Source organism: Symsagittifera roscoffensis, chromosome 1 (assembly GCF_963678635.1).
Source record: "Symsagittifera roscoffensis chromosome 1, txSymRosc1.1, whole genome shotgun sequence".
Lineage (NCBI taxonomy): Eukaryota > Metazoa > Xenacoelomorpha > Acoela > Convolutidae > Symsagittifera > Symsagittifera roscoffensis.
The window spans coordinates 78,430,145-78,443,303 of record NC_087062.1 but is presented as its reverse complement, the minus strand read 5'-3'; the positions used below and the strand labels follow the sequence as shown (position 1 = coordinate 78,443,303).

Here is a 13,159-nt window from a genome sequence, read left to right as displayed (position 1 = left end):
AACACCACGCACTAAAACTGACACTAATTTGACGAAAAGAAACAACGTTTTTTGTTCTTTCTTGATAAGGGTCGGAGCATTCTGTGCTACTGGCACAGCAACCGGCTATCTTTGTTTAAGGATGCAATACTTGGTTGGTAACTGAATAGCCGACAAAAAATTTTAGCTATCGGATTACGGAAACATTTATATTTCCTTATAAGCTTTTACACACAAAAAACGTTGCTAGTCTTTTGGATTTCTTGCAAACTCTTTGGGAAAAAATAAGCCTTTTTCCTCGTGCGATCAAATTAGTCCCAGCTTTGCGACGAATTTGCCTTTTTAGTCATATTTAGTTTTTTTTTCTGATATCCGTGAATGCGGCTCTGTGGGTACGAACACTAATTTTGAAGAGAATGAAGGATCCCACGTAACGCTTTCAATAATTTAGAGGTCAAAACGTCATCTCAATTTGACTTGTGTTCACTTTTTATACAACATTTTGACAATTGAATGGCTAGTTTGAAATTCTTCGAGTGTCTGTTTATCATGCCTGTCAATTACAAAGAGTGGAAATGCTAATTACAGGAAACAAAGAGCGAGCTAACTTAAAGCTAAAGTTAGAAACGTAGTTCATTCAACAGCCGAAGAAAATTATAGATGTTGATTGATGACGAAGTATTCAAAATGCTAATGATTTTTTATTTTTATTAATTTAAGAATACAATAGTCAACCGCCAATGTATATATATGACAGAATCATATTCATTAAACGGAAAAAAGTAGAAACAAAAAATAAGTTAAGTACGGCCTTTCGGAACTATTAATCGTGCCAATATACAGCTGGAAAAGCGTTAGTGAACTCAAATTTTTGAACAAATACCATTTCTGAGATAATTGGGAATAAAAACTGCAAATAGCCGAGAGGGTACTAACTTGAACAGCATTTCAGTTTACGACTAATTTGTGTAAATTGGAATGGAATGTTTACTATTACACATGCATGACTGCGAACTTTTGGGGAAACTTTTTCATTGTTCCAAATTTCGTAACGAAAGTAACGGAATCTTTGTGCTCGTGGTGTTTTTTTTTTCTTCAGATAAATTTCGACTTTGTAACTAGCCACTTTTAACGGATTTTTTTAAATCATTCAAATCGGTGGTTTTGGTAGTCGTGTTTCTTCTCTTTCATTATCGGCAGTGGAGTCATTTATGGTGGAGGTTCCACTTGATAAGTACTCACAAATTCCAAGAAACCGCAAATAAAAAAAATAAATTCAACTGGCCGAATGCAAAATTATCAGATAATGCAATCAGGCCCATCTGCTTTCCGAACTTGCCAGAAACCAGACAAACTTTTTAATTATAGGTCGGTAGTTTATCGGCGCAAAACGCCGAAGAGCGCGTTTGCACCAATCGTGCAGTCTCTTAATTTCATTTCGATTTTCTCTCCATAAAGCGTTCAGCGAATATGACCTTTCCCATCACTCCGTTCATTTATCATGAAAATTGCAACCACTACTTGCTTTAATTGAGCATCGAATCCTTTTGTCGGTTTAGCTTCTAATTAAACCCCTTCATCTCTTAGTAACTGACAGTTTCGATAGATTTCCGGCAAATCCAACACGCTTACAGCACATTCGAACCATTATAAATATAGAATTTTGTTTTATATTTCAGCCTCAAGTATTTCAACTATCGCCCTCTTTTTGACACCAAACACTGCCACCTCTCTGTCAAAATGATGCATAACAATTTGCTTAGAAAGCATTCAAAGGATTTTTTGTTCGATCAGGAATTCAAATCCCGCTGATTAAAAAACGATTTGACAATGGTTCTCTTTTTGCGTATCTATCAATTTTAAAGTCGTCACCTTGTGGCAGCCTTTTTTGACAAAAAGGCTTCCTGGAAGTCAATTGCGCAAATATGCTCAGAATCCCCCTTTTGAAAAGAGGCAATAATTGACTATAAAGGCGTTTGATCATGTTTAATGGGCAAAATGACAGTGCCATAATAGCTAGACCGCTTCAGGGAGGAGAAACCAGTGCTTATAATTTTATATGTGACTATGAGAGTTTTGCAACTAACAATTTTGTATTTTTGGGAGGATCTTTCGCAAGGTCTATAGATATACTTCATAACTAGACATGATTACGGTAATGCTGTGTGCGTTTTCTTTCTTTTAGTTTGACCTCTTTTTCTTAAATAGATACCTGTTAGTTGGTGTCTATTCGAAGTCCAATGGACTTTGCGGCACTTTTCTAGTTTCAATAGAAAAGATAGTTTTAATTCAATTTTTTCTATCTTATTCTTTGAACATTAGCTTAGTTACTCTGTTCAAATGTCACTGGTATACTTAAGAGCATACTTAAGACATTTGAACAATCTTTATTATGGCGCAGTCAGATTATTCGAGTCTACGAGGAATTCTCATCTTTTCGTCAATCATACGGTAGAACCACCCACCCAGTGGGCAAATTTGATCGACCAATTTTATTTGGCAATTAACGCCAAAGAGAATTTAGACATCGACAATTTAAAAGAACTTTTTTAAATGGAGAGAGAAATACCTATCCTAGACGGTCCACAGTATTCAGAAAAAGAAACACATAGGAATGCTAGGGAGGCTAGAAATGCTATGCGAAGGTTCGAAGCCGCAGAGGAAAAAAAATCGAAGAGAAAAAAAAAGAAAATTCGGTGGCATGGGAAGAAATTAAGCAGACAAAAAAGAAAGATAATAATTTCATTTGGCTTTTGGATCTGAAGGAAAAAAATTCTTCTCACAAAAATACCCTAGGTTGAAAGTTTTATCATTCACTTTTGAGGAACTCTTCGATCTATTAGAAGTTCGTAAATCCAGCATATATCACCTTCGAACGGTACAAATTGTTGAGCAGGAAGCAAAGAGCCCATGAAACAATTCTGGGGAGAATTTTCCGACTTAGCGAGATTATATGGAGTACATGCAGGGCAAGAGTGGATACGAGACAAGTGCACTTTTTAACATGAAAACTTGCGACCTCCAACGGAGACTACTTTCGAAAACACTTAAATCAGTGGATGCATTGAATCAGGCAATTATCGCCATAAAAAGGGTAAATTAATCATCTGAAACTCACAGTTTGACAGGAGCCAACACCAACGGCAATATTTTAACCCTGTTAAAAGCGAACAAGGCCTGAATATAGAAAAAGTAAACTCCTCTATGATTTGCAGAAATGCGTTTACCAAGGTTAATCTTAATGTTTGTCCAGTGAATGAAATAAACTGCAACATCTGTAAAAAAACCAACTTTGATAGATTGTGACAATCAAAAGCAAGAAAACCGGCTGTACATAGTGTAGACGAAAATGTGCACACAAAAAAATTGCCAACACTACCCAGCGGAAACACAGATGAAACAAGAAAAAAACTTTTGTGGTGTGATTAATGCTTGGTCGAAAGAGGGAATCAGTGATGATTACTATTCAGTACAGAACAATCTTCGTCTAGGAAGCTTGCCAATATTGGTATCGGTGAGAAAACAATTGTAAATTTCAATATTCCAGTGGATTCGGCTAGTCCGTTTGTTTAAACAAAACGTCTTACATGAATTGAAATTAGGGGATCCCTTGGTTGAAGATTTTACCAGTCGACAAGAAGACCCGTGCACTACATTACGGGTCTATCAATGTTACAAAAAGACTATCGGCAAACTCATTGTTATAGTTCAATCCAATGGATGGATTTCTAAAGAGACTTCAATCTTATCAATTCCGGCCACAAAAAAAACATCCTAGGGGCCAATAATTTGCCGAAAATTTGAATCGAGATTGCTCAAAACAATGCCTTCAACCAATGAAAAACATAACACTTCCAGATGCCTGTAAGACAAATATTCATTCAAACAATCAATGAACATTTTAGCAGAATAGTTAAAATCATGTCGGACAAAAAAATCACATTTTCATTTGCCTTTTAAACCAATTCAAACCAAAGGTAGGAGGGTCCCGCTCCCTTTACTAGAGGGCCTGAATACTGAAACGGAAGGAAAAAAATGACATATCGTCAAATTAGACAAATGTGACAAGTATTGTTTCATAAGCCCAAAAATGATAACAAGAAAAAAGACATTTCGATAAAACTATCGCTTGACTATCGTTTGAAAAAATTGATTCAAAAAATCTACCGAACCTGAAAACTATTTCAGAATTAAGATCCTTCTTTGGCTCGACTAACCAATCAATGAATTTCGATCCAAATTGTCAACTCTTTGTTCGCCGACTTTTATTAACCAAAAGTTAGGTCTACCATTGGAACGAAACGCATACGAAAGCAATTGAATGCAAATTGTAACTAATACCAAAAACAGCCACTTCGACATAAAAAGGGACTTCAAAACTAAAAACCGACGCATCTCACAACGAACTAGGGTCCACACTAGAACAATGGAACAGAGAATCTTGGATTACAAAAGCATTCACATCCAGTTTTTAAGGACTCACGAAATGAAGTATTCAGCAAACGACCTAGAACTCTTGGGGAGTGTCTAGGCAACGGAACATTTCAAAAACTATTTGTACGGGTCACAATTTGAGATTGTAACCGACTAGAAAGTCCTACTGTCACCACTACTGTCACCCTATGCAGAGTAGATTGAGCTGTTGGATAAACAGATTGTCACCAGTTAGGTTACAGATTTACTCTCAAGACTTCCTTTTGAAAAAGCCCTATTAATTTCCCATTAACGACAAAGCATTCGTGGTTCCAACAATTAAAAAGGTTTCAGAAACCTTATTTGTAAATACTAACTGTAAAGATAAAAGTTCTAAAAAGAATGAATTATTTATAAGAAATTCATTGGACGCACATCGTCAGATACGGACTGATGGACAAGAACCGGTGTGTATCAAAATTTCTACAGCAATGTACAGATCGGTATTCAAAATTTCCTTCGGCGAAAGTGTTAATTAACACTTCAGTCTCTTCAGTTCTATGTTTTCTGATCGTCCTTTGCAACCTTCAAGGATTTCCGAAATCCATTCGAGTAGACCATAGGGCTTGTGTTATATCTGATATGATTTTGAAAATGTCGGAGAGTAGAACAATAATATTCTAAATTTATGAACAGTGGGGATCAAAGACTCAATGAAGTTGTAGAACGCTTGATCTACACAGAAAAAAACGAAACTTTTAGCAATGTCGTTCAACGAACCAAAACCAACATTAAACTCAGCATTCCATTAAATCATTTGGAACCTTCATTCATCCAAACAACCATCAATTGGATGCAGACCTTTCTCAAAACAGTATAATAGATAATCACATACACATTGGAAAACCCTAGTTTCACACGCAATTGACTGAGATAAAATGAAATCAATTCTGTCAAATACACGAGCACAGGACTGGAACTGAACGACGAAATTGAAAATGGGTACCTTGATGAGACGAAGCCAGGCAACAAGGATACGAGAGCAACCCCACGGAGAAGGCAATATTCGTTGTAGCAAGAGCCCCGCTGTCAAAACCCTTAACCCAAGGAGGTAACTGGTTAAGGAAAACCTTAAATAGAAAAGAGGGTCAGCCTTATTTTAAACCACTAAAAGTGAAGGATGTAGCAGACTCTAGACAAGCTACAACCCTCGAAAGCGGTGAAGTCCTCAGAAAATCCGCTCTCGCTTTCAGACAAAATAAACCTGAGGCTCCAAAAAATGCATTGGTAAAATTATTACTCTATCTAACCATGATAATTTTGCAGGGAAGAGGAAGAGATACTCCCCCTCAGAAAAATTGAACTCCAGCATTTCAGGACCTTCTTCTTCAGAAAGATACGCAGACGCTTCTTCGTCAAAGAAACGGAAGGCAGAGAACCATTCGCCTATAGGTTCCTTTATTTTATATCTGATCCTGCCTCATCAGTAGATTTTGAACATTTGGACAACGTTTTTGATGACTACTTGGGAACTGATTTGGGCGTCAAGTCAGGCTCTCAATCTTTCATTATTGAAAGTTCCTTAGATGCTTCGAGACAAACTGTCATAGACGACTCCGCAACTACTGGCGCACAAAGCTCTCCATCGAAGGGCACGAGCGAGAATCCCATTTCCGTTGAAAGCTCGCCAGAACAGTCTTTGGAACCAACTCGGGCGGTCTTTCCTGACAAAACAGAAACCCTGCCCCCTAAGTTTCACGGTGAGAGGAGATTTGTGGATGGAGCATCACCAGTTGTGATAGTTAAACTGGATGAAGAAAAGGAAGAACCACAAATAACGATAATGCTTCATCCAAAACCCTGCGGAATTTCGGGCAGGAAATGTCACAAACAGACTCTCCTTCAGCACTTCTAACACCTCTGGGCAATTTTGGAGCTAAACCTACCTTGTTGGATGAGACTACGGAATGCTACTCCGATGCCATCGATGACCCACAAATAGTGGTGGCAGGGTTGTTTTCAACGGAAACACAGATAGACGAACAAGATCAAGAAAGGGACATATCATCGATTAACGACACTGAAACCAGAAAGAAAGCTGACTTATTACACAAGAAATTTAACCTTGCCTGACCATACTCTCTCAAGTCAAAACTAATTTACAACTCTATTTTCCATTGGTGCTCAATTTAACCTCATTTTATCGATTATTGATATTACTATTGTTACATCACCCGTCGGAAACGATCACCCGTCCGATTTTTTATCATTTATAGACTAGCTGCTTAGTTTCTTCACTGTTCATATTTTTTATTTATGCATAATCCCCATTGTAAAATTTCAACCTGTAAATATCTGTAGTAAATTGTATATATTCTGTATATCTTTGACCATATCATCTCCCTGTACATTTATATATGTACCATGGAATTTACAAGAGAAGATATACATGTTTGTTACTTTTGTCTCAAACTTCTGTTGCCCGTGAGACAAAATGAGAATAGAGTATGTATGCGATTTGGCTTCTATTCTTTTAAGTCAGGCATGAATTTTTCCAGCATTGTAGAAAGTTGTGAATTACGTTTTAAATTTTTTAGTTTGACCTCTATTTCTCAATTGTATACTTGTTAGTTTGTGTCTATTCGAAGTCCATTGAACTTCGCGTCACTTTTCTAGTCTCAATAGAAAAAACAGTTTTGATTCAATCTCTTCTTTTTTATTCTTTTAACATTAGCTTAGTTACTTCTAAGTAACCCAGTAGCATTTGAACACTCTTTATTAGGTAAATCACTAGATTCCCATAAATCACTGCCATTTTAAGAATTCATACAAGCTGCATTGAAAACAGAAATTTAACAATTTAAACTTTGAATGTTTTCAGATCGTCGCTTTTCTTTCCCAGATGAAATTTCTGTTTCGATTCTTGGAAAAATTTTCAACGTAGTTGTCAAAGGAAAATCATTCCTTTTTTGAAGGCCGATTAATTCCAAACAAAAGAAATTATGGAGCGGAAACTAAATTGACGTCAAAAATAAACTACAAAAGCCTCAAATTGTTTTGCCGGACTTCTCTCTCAGTAATTTCATGGAAAACTTTCGACCCACCCTCCTATTATGACCAGCCTTTTTCATACATAACGTAAATCTAATAACTCGCCAATGAAAGCCATTTCACGAATAAAAGGAAATGATGAAAAACTATGGCCATAAGGATTTGGTTTAAATTGATACCTTCAGCTTGCCACACAGAACAAACAGCCTGGCAATCTAGCCGACAAAAAATGAGTCAAAAGCCGCTAAGTCGAAAAAGATGTACCAAAATTTTCCATTTCGAAAAAACGCCAGAAAGACAATTGATTATTAAACAAGGACCATAGTCTTTGGAAAACTACGGTTTAGAAAGTTTTTTTTCCAAATTAGTGTAGTTTTTTTTTGCTTGGTGTGATAAAAGTATCTGACGTAGAATTATCCTTTAGACATATTAGACAGCCAGAGTTATATAAGCAAATTGGACAAAAAATTTTGCAGAAAAATGACAAGAAAAACTAAAAAAAAATTTTGCAGGGAGAAGTTCAAGAAATTTTGTGAAATTTTAGGTTCCCAAAAACTAGTTTTACTTGCTTAAAATTAAGTATTAAGGTCTTAAATTAGGCATAATTCAGCTTGTAAGCCTGCTCGCTTGCTTTATTTGCTCGAATAAAGACAAAAAAAATCAAAAATTTCAAACCGGTTTTTCTCGACACTGGCAAAACATTTTGAAAATTTTTTATGTGGCTCGAATCACGACTGAAAAGGCTTTAATATGATATATCACTCAACCCAGATCCGGAAAACGAAAAATCAAAATACTGAAACACGCCCGAATACAAGTTCCTCCCATTTTCAATGGTCGGAACAATAAGCAAAGCATCGAGACAAAACTTCAGAAGCGGTCACAAAGCCGACATACATGAGCAGACACTCGCGGAGCCCAAAAAATCCCTACTTTAAACTCATTTTTAACCAATGTGAAACAAATCAATTGCATCCAGTTTAAATAAAGAGCTTCGCAAAATTTAAGTAGTTCTTATTAGAAAAAGTTAATCGGTCAGCTATCAGGTGTAAACTATCCAGCAATTGCATCTGAAAGAAAACACATTATTTAAAAATAAACCATCGCTGGAGTGTCAAATAGGGAAATAGCTGCTATTTATAATGTCAACCGCAACAATTTACTAATTGAAAAACTGATCAAGGAATTCGACCCAAAACACTTTTAAACAGCCCGTATTTCAGGGGGATGGTATAATTTGACATTCGACTACAGCAAAAAATAATCAACCAGACAAGCGGTCAATCAAACTTGCAGATCACGAATTTTAATTGCCCTAGATAGCGCTGAGTTTAAAAATAAATTGGGCAAAACAATTGAACCAAAATTAAATTAACGAAAACGATAAAAAAAACCAATCTGTTACTATACTAGAAAATGATAAAAAAAAATACATGAAACAAAAACGGAATCGAGCCATCATTGTTGACAAGATACAGGTCAATCACTTAAAACTAGAGGTAGATTGTGCTTAACCATAAATAAATAAGCCTGTTACTTTGCAAGTAGCAAAGAATATTCCGACCATAGTCTTTAAAAACACACAAAATTTTTTTTTCAAATTAGCGCAGTTTTTTCTTGGTGGACCTAAAGGATCTAAGCAAAACAACTAGAAATAAGGGACGTTCAACAGATATAGCAAAAAAGACAAATCGAAAAACAGTTTTCGAAGAAAATGACTGGAAAAACAAAAAAAATCTATATTTTTTCAAATTCTTGGCATTAAAAATGGCATTAAAAATTGTACCTGAGAAAATATGAAATTAAGCATAAATAAGCTATTGTAAAAGGCCCAAATTGAGCATAAATAAGCGAGCTCACTAGCTTTACTCGCTCGAAGTCAGACGAAAAATCAAAAATTTCAAACCGATTTTTCTCGAAACTGAGAAAATTTCTATTTTTGGACATTTTTTAATGGCATTCAAATCATGACCGAAACGGCTTCGACATGATATATCACTCGACCCATTCAGATGATTATTTGTAGTACCTTTGCGTGGAACACGAAAAGAAAAAAAAGAGCACACACAAAAACCATGTTCCTCCACATTTTTCAAGTGGTCGGCAACAATTAAAGCAATTGTATTTTTCATTCGTTCATATGACTTGGTAAACTTACGACACATAACTAGGAGCCATCGAAAGCTGGAGGTACCTGTTAGAAAAAATTAGATTTTATTGTACTGATCAGAAATGAAATAGTTAATTACAAAAAACTGGCTTCACCCAAAACCTGTTGTTTCTCTAACAAAATACGGATATTTTTTTTGCAAATTTCGAAAATTCCTGAAGACAAAACATTTTTCATACAAACTTCAAAGCGTAGCCGCTTGTGCACAGAGGCTTCGCACAACCTGTGGCCTCGATTAAACCCTTGATATCAGATTCAGCAGTAGTTTTCGAGAAGAATCAAAAAGTTTCAAAAAAAATGAACAAGAAAACAAAACATTGACTTTCTGAACACCATAACTTTTTTCATAGAAAATTTAGACGCCGCCGTTCATTCTTGACAGCTTCTCTTCCCCCTTTCTTTGGATAAAATCTGATTTGAGAGGGTAGTTTTCGAGAAAATTCGAGAAAAAATGATCAAATTATTCAATATTTGCCTTTTCCGAAAACCTTAAATTTTTGTGGAAAATAAGTTAAGCATAGCCTATTATACGGGTAGGCTTCACACAACCTGTTTTTTCGATTGAACTCAAAACTTCAGATTTGAAAGGGTTGGTTATTAATGATAAACGTCAAAAAGTTTCAAAAACGATCAAAAATCAAAATTTTGACTTTTCAGATGGCCAAAAAGTTTGTGTAAAAACATATGGGAGTAACCAACAAATCAAGAGGACTTCCCACAACCTGATCTGACAACTGAAAATGAAATCTCAGATTTGGGTGAGTTATTTTTGAGAAAAGTCAAAAAGTTTGAAAAAAAACGGGCGAAAAATCAAAAATTTGACTTTGCCGAGGGTCATAACGGTTTATGCTAAGAAATTGGGCGTAGCCGCTTATGCAGGTGAGCTTCTACAACTCAACTTTCCGATTGAAATTAAAACATCAGATTTGGTAGGGTTGTTTCCGAGAAATTTCCCACAACCCGTCCTATCCATTGAACTCGAAGTCTCAGATTTGGGTGGGTAGTTTTTGAGAATAATTGTGTTTACAAAAAAAATTGGGCAGAGCCGCTTAAGCAGAGGAGTGTCCCACAACCCGTTCTCTATCCAATGAATCCAAAATCTTAGATTTGGGAGTGCAGTTTTCAGCAAAATGAAAAAAAAAAACGATTCAAATATTACCCCACAGACTTTTTTGCAAACTGCAGAAAACGGGGGAGGTAGAAAAATACTAGATGATTATGCAGGCACACAGGGAACTGCGCGGAATTTCGATTAGCACTATTTTTTTGAAAATCGGTTGAGTAGCTTGAGAAAAACTAAGGTTTTTAGGAAAAGCGAAAACTTTTTCCGAAACGTCTAGAAAAAAATTTAAAAGATTCGCTCCCAACTATTTTTTCATTATGCCTGTTTTTATCAAACACGAGCCTAAATTTGGAATTCAATTACCAGCTACAAGTATTAGCTAAAACAAGCCACACTTTAATAACGGCCAGGTAAAACTTAGAGTGGTTCTATCTTGAATCATCCAAACTCGATGTTCCGACCACTGTTGCTCCGACTATTATTGTTTCGACCACAGAAAATGAAGTGGAACTGTGCGTTCTTGTTTCATGTTGTGGATCGCAAAATCATTTAAAAAAAACTTTCAGTCATGATTTGATCCGGATTAAACATTTCTAAAAAGTTTTCCGAGTCGCTTAAGGACAAATTTCTAGCAAAGAGTCACTTTTCATTTTGATTAACTTTACTAGAGCTTAAACTTGTTAACAGAGGCAAACACTGGCGAGAACACGACAAAAAATAGCTCTATAAAGAGCAATAAAAAATTAGAAATAAGCTTTGAGTTAGTAAAAATTCGACACCCGCGATTCAAACCTGCAACCTAGAAATTAAGTCTCACACACTAACAACTCAAATACGGAAGCTTAATAGTCACCAAGCACTATACACAAATAAAGCAGAGAACAGATGCTATACAATTTCCAATGCTACAATGAAATTTTTTAAATAAGTGAACACTTTTATTTGCGAGTTCGTTTAGAAAAAAAGAAGGTTCGTAATATTACACTAAGCTGATCGCAAATATAAATACAGCCATAGGTAGTTACTTCTAAGCCAGCTCTTAGTACCTTCGCCCATATGAAAAAAAAAAACGATTTTCAGAAAACAATTAATAAGAATTATGATTATTATTTTTTTTATTATGCCTTTCAATTAAGTAACTGTGATCGGAACTTTCTACATGCTGCTTCTGCACAGCAACCGGCTTTTCTTGTTCTATTTTAGCTATTATATTACTGAAATTTTAGTTCGCATTCAAACACTAAAAAAACTGTAAAGCTTGTTCTTTGGCAAATAATGAAATTTCCCTTTCAGTGATAAGACCTGTAAAAAGTATTGCAATAATTTCACTTAAATTTTTATCTGTGTTCTACAATTGCAGTTCAAAATTTAAATAGGCTTGGCAGTTGAGTTATGTAAACGTTGAGCAGGCTTAGTGTTAGTAGAACGAAAACCCGAACAGCATGAGTCGCCAATCTCATCTCGGGATTTATCAAGACATACTTTGTGAATGCGAGAGTCCAAACTTCCAGATAAATCGAATGATAACGAATTGGAATTGAACGAAACCCCGCTTATATCTGAATTCCGAGAAAGCAAACCCTGTTCATACTTCTGATATATTGCACTAGATAAAAATGAAAACGTTCTTCCTACATTTATCAGTTCCTTCGCTGAAACTTCCATGTATTGTAGTTTCAATTGTTGCGCTAAAGTGAGAGCTTCGTCTGAAGAGACAACTCTTCTGTGAGGCATATCGATCTTGGTTCCAACCAGAACGATGGTCACGTTTGGGTTTCCGGTGTGCATGTGAATTTGTTGGACCCAGGTTGGAATGCCGGCAAAGCTAGGACGGGAGGTCACGTCAAATGTCAACACAACACCGGCCGTGCTGCGGTAATAGGCATGAGTAATTGCTCGGAACCTCTCGGCTCCCGCCGTATCCCAGATCTGTAGCTTCACCGTGCACTCGCGTGGGGCGGAGACCAGGGGGATCACTTTGAAAGAGAAGTCGACACCGACTGTCGAATCAGTGGGTTTGTAGTTTCCCTCGACGAAAGAACGGACGAGACAGCTTTTGCCGACATCTGCGTCTCCAAGAACTATGAGTCGGAACATAATGTCCCAGTTTGGGCAGTTACCAGGTCCAATCACACCCCAAGATGAATCGTAAGTATTCATGTCATCCGAAACAGTACTAAGCCGGCTCAAGCTTCAAACATTTGAAATCAGAAGAGGTCAAAGTTGTCAGAATATAATTTGACTGTGACGCATAAAATAAGAAGTAAATCAACGTACTTGTCATTGATTATTATTGATGCAGCGCAAAGAAGGAGTCCATTATTCAGGGTCGATTGATCAAAACATAATTATGAACTTCAAGGTTATTCATTCATGGCTGATTTCACCTCATATAATAAATTCAAATGACTACACATTAACCACCTTACCAACTCGATACAGACACACTTACCTCATAATAGGTGTTTCTTCATTAGGTATAA

General features: G+C 36.2%; 1 protein-coding gene across 1 annotated transcript; it reads right to left on the bottom strand.

The window, feature by feature from the left end:
* Nucleotides 1-11,035: 11,035 nt before the first annotated feature.
* Nucleotides 11,036-12,836, bottom strand: LOC134840044 (ras-related protein Rab-39B-like). Its single transcript, XM_063855676.1, has 3 exons — nucleotides 12,312-12,836; nucleotides 11,469-11,475; nucleotides 11,036-11,055 (listed from the first exon to the last, which is right to left on the bottom strand). The coding sequence occupies exons 1-3, from the start codon at nucleotides 12,834-12,836 to the stop codon at nucleotides 11,036-11,038; spliced, it is 552 nt and encodes a 183-aa protein (XP_063711746.1).
* Nucleotides 12,837-13,159: the final 323 nt, after the last annotated feature.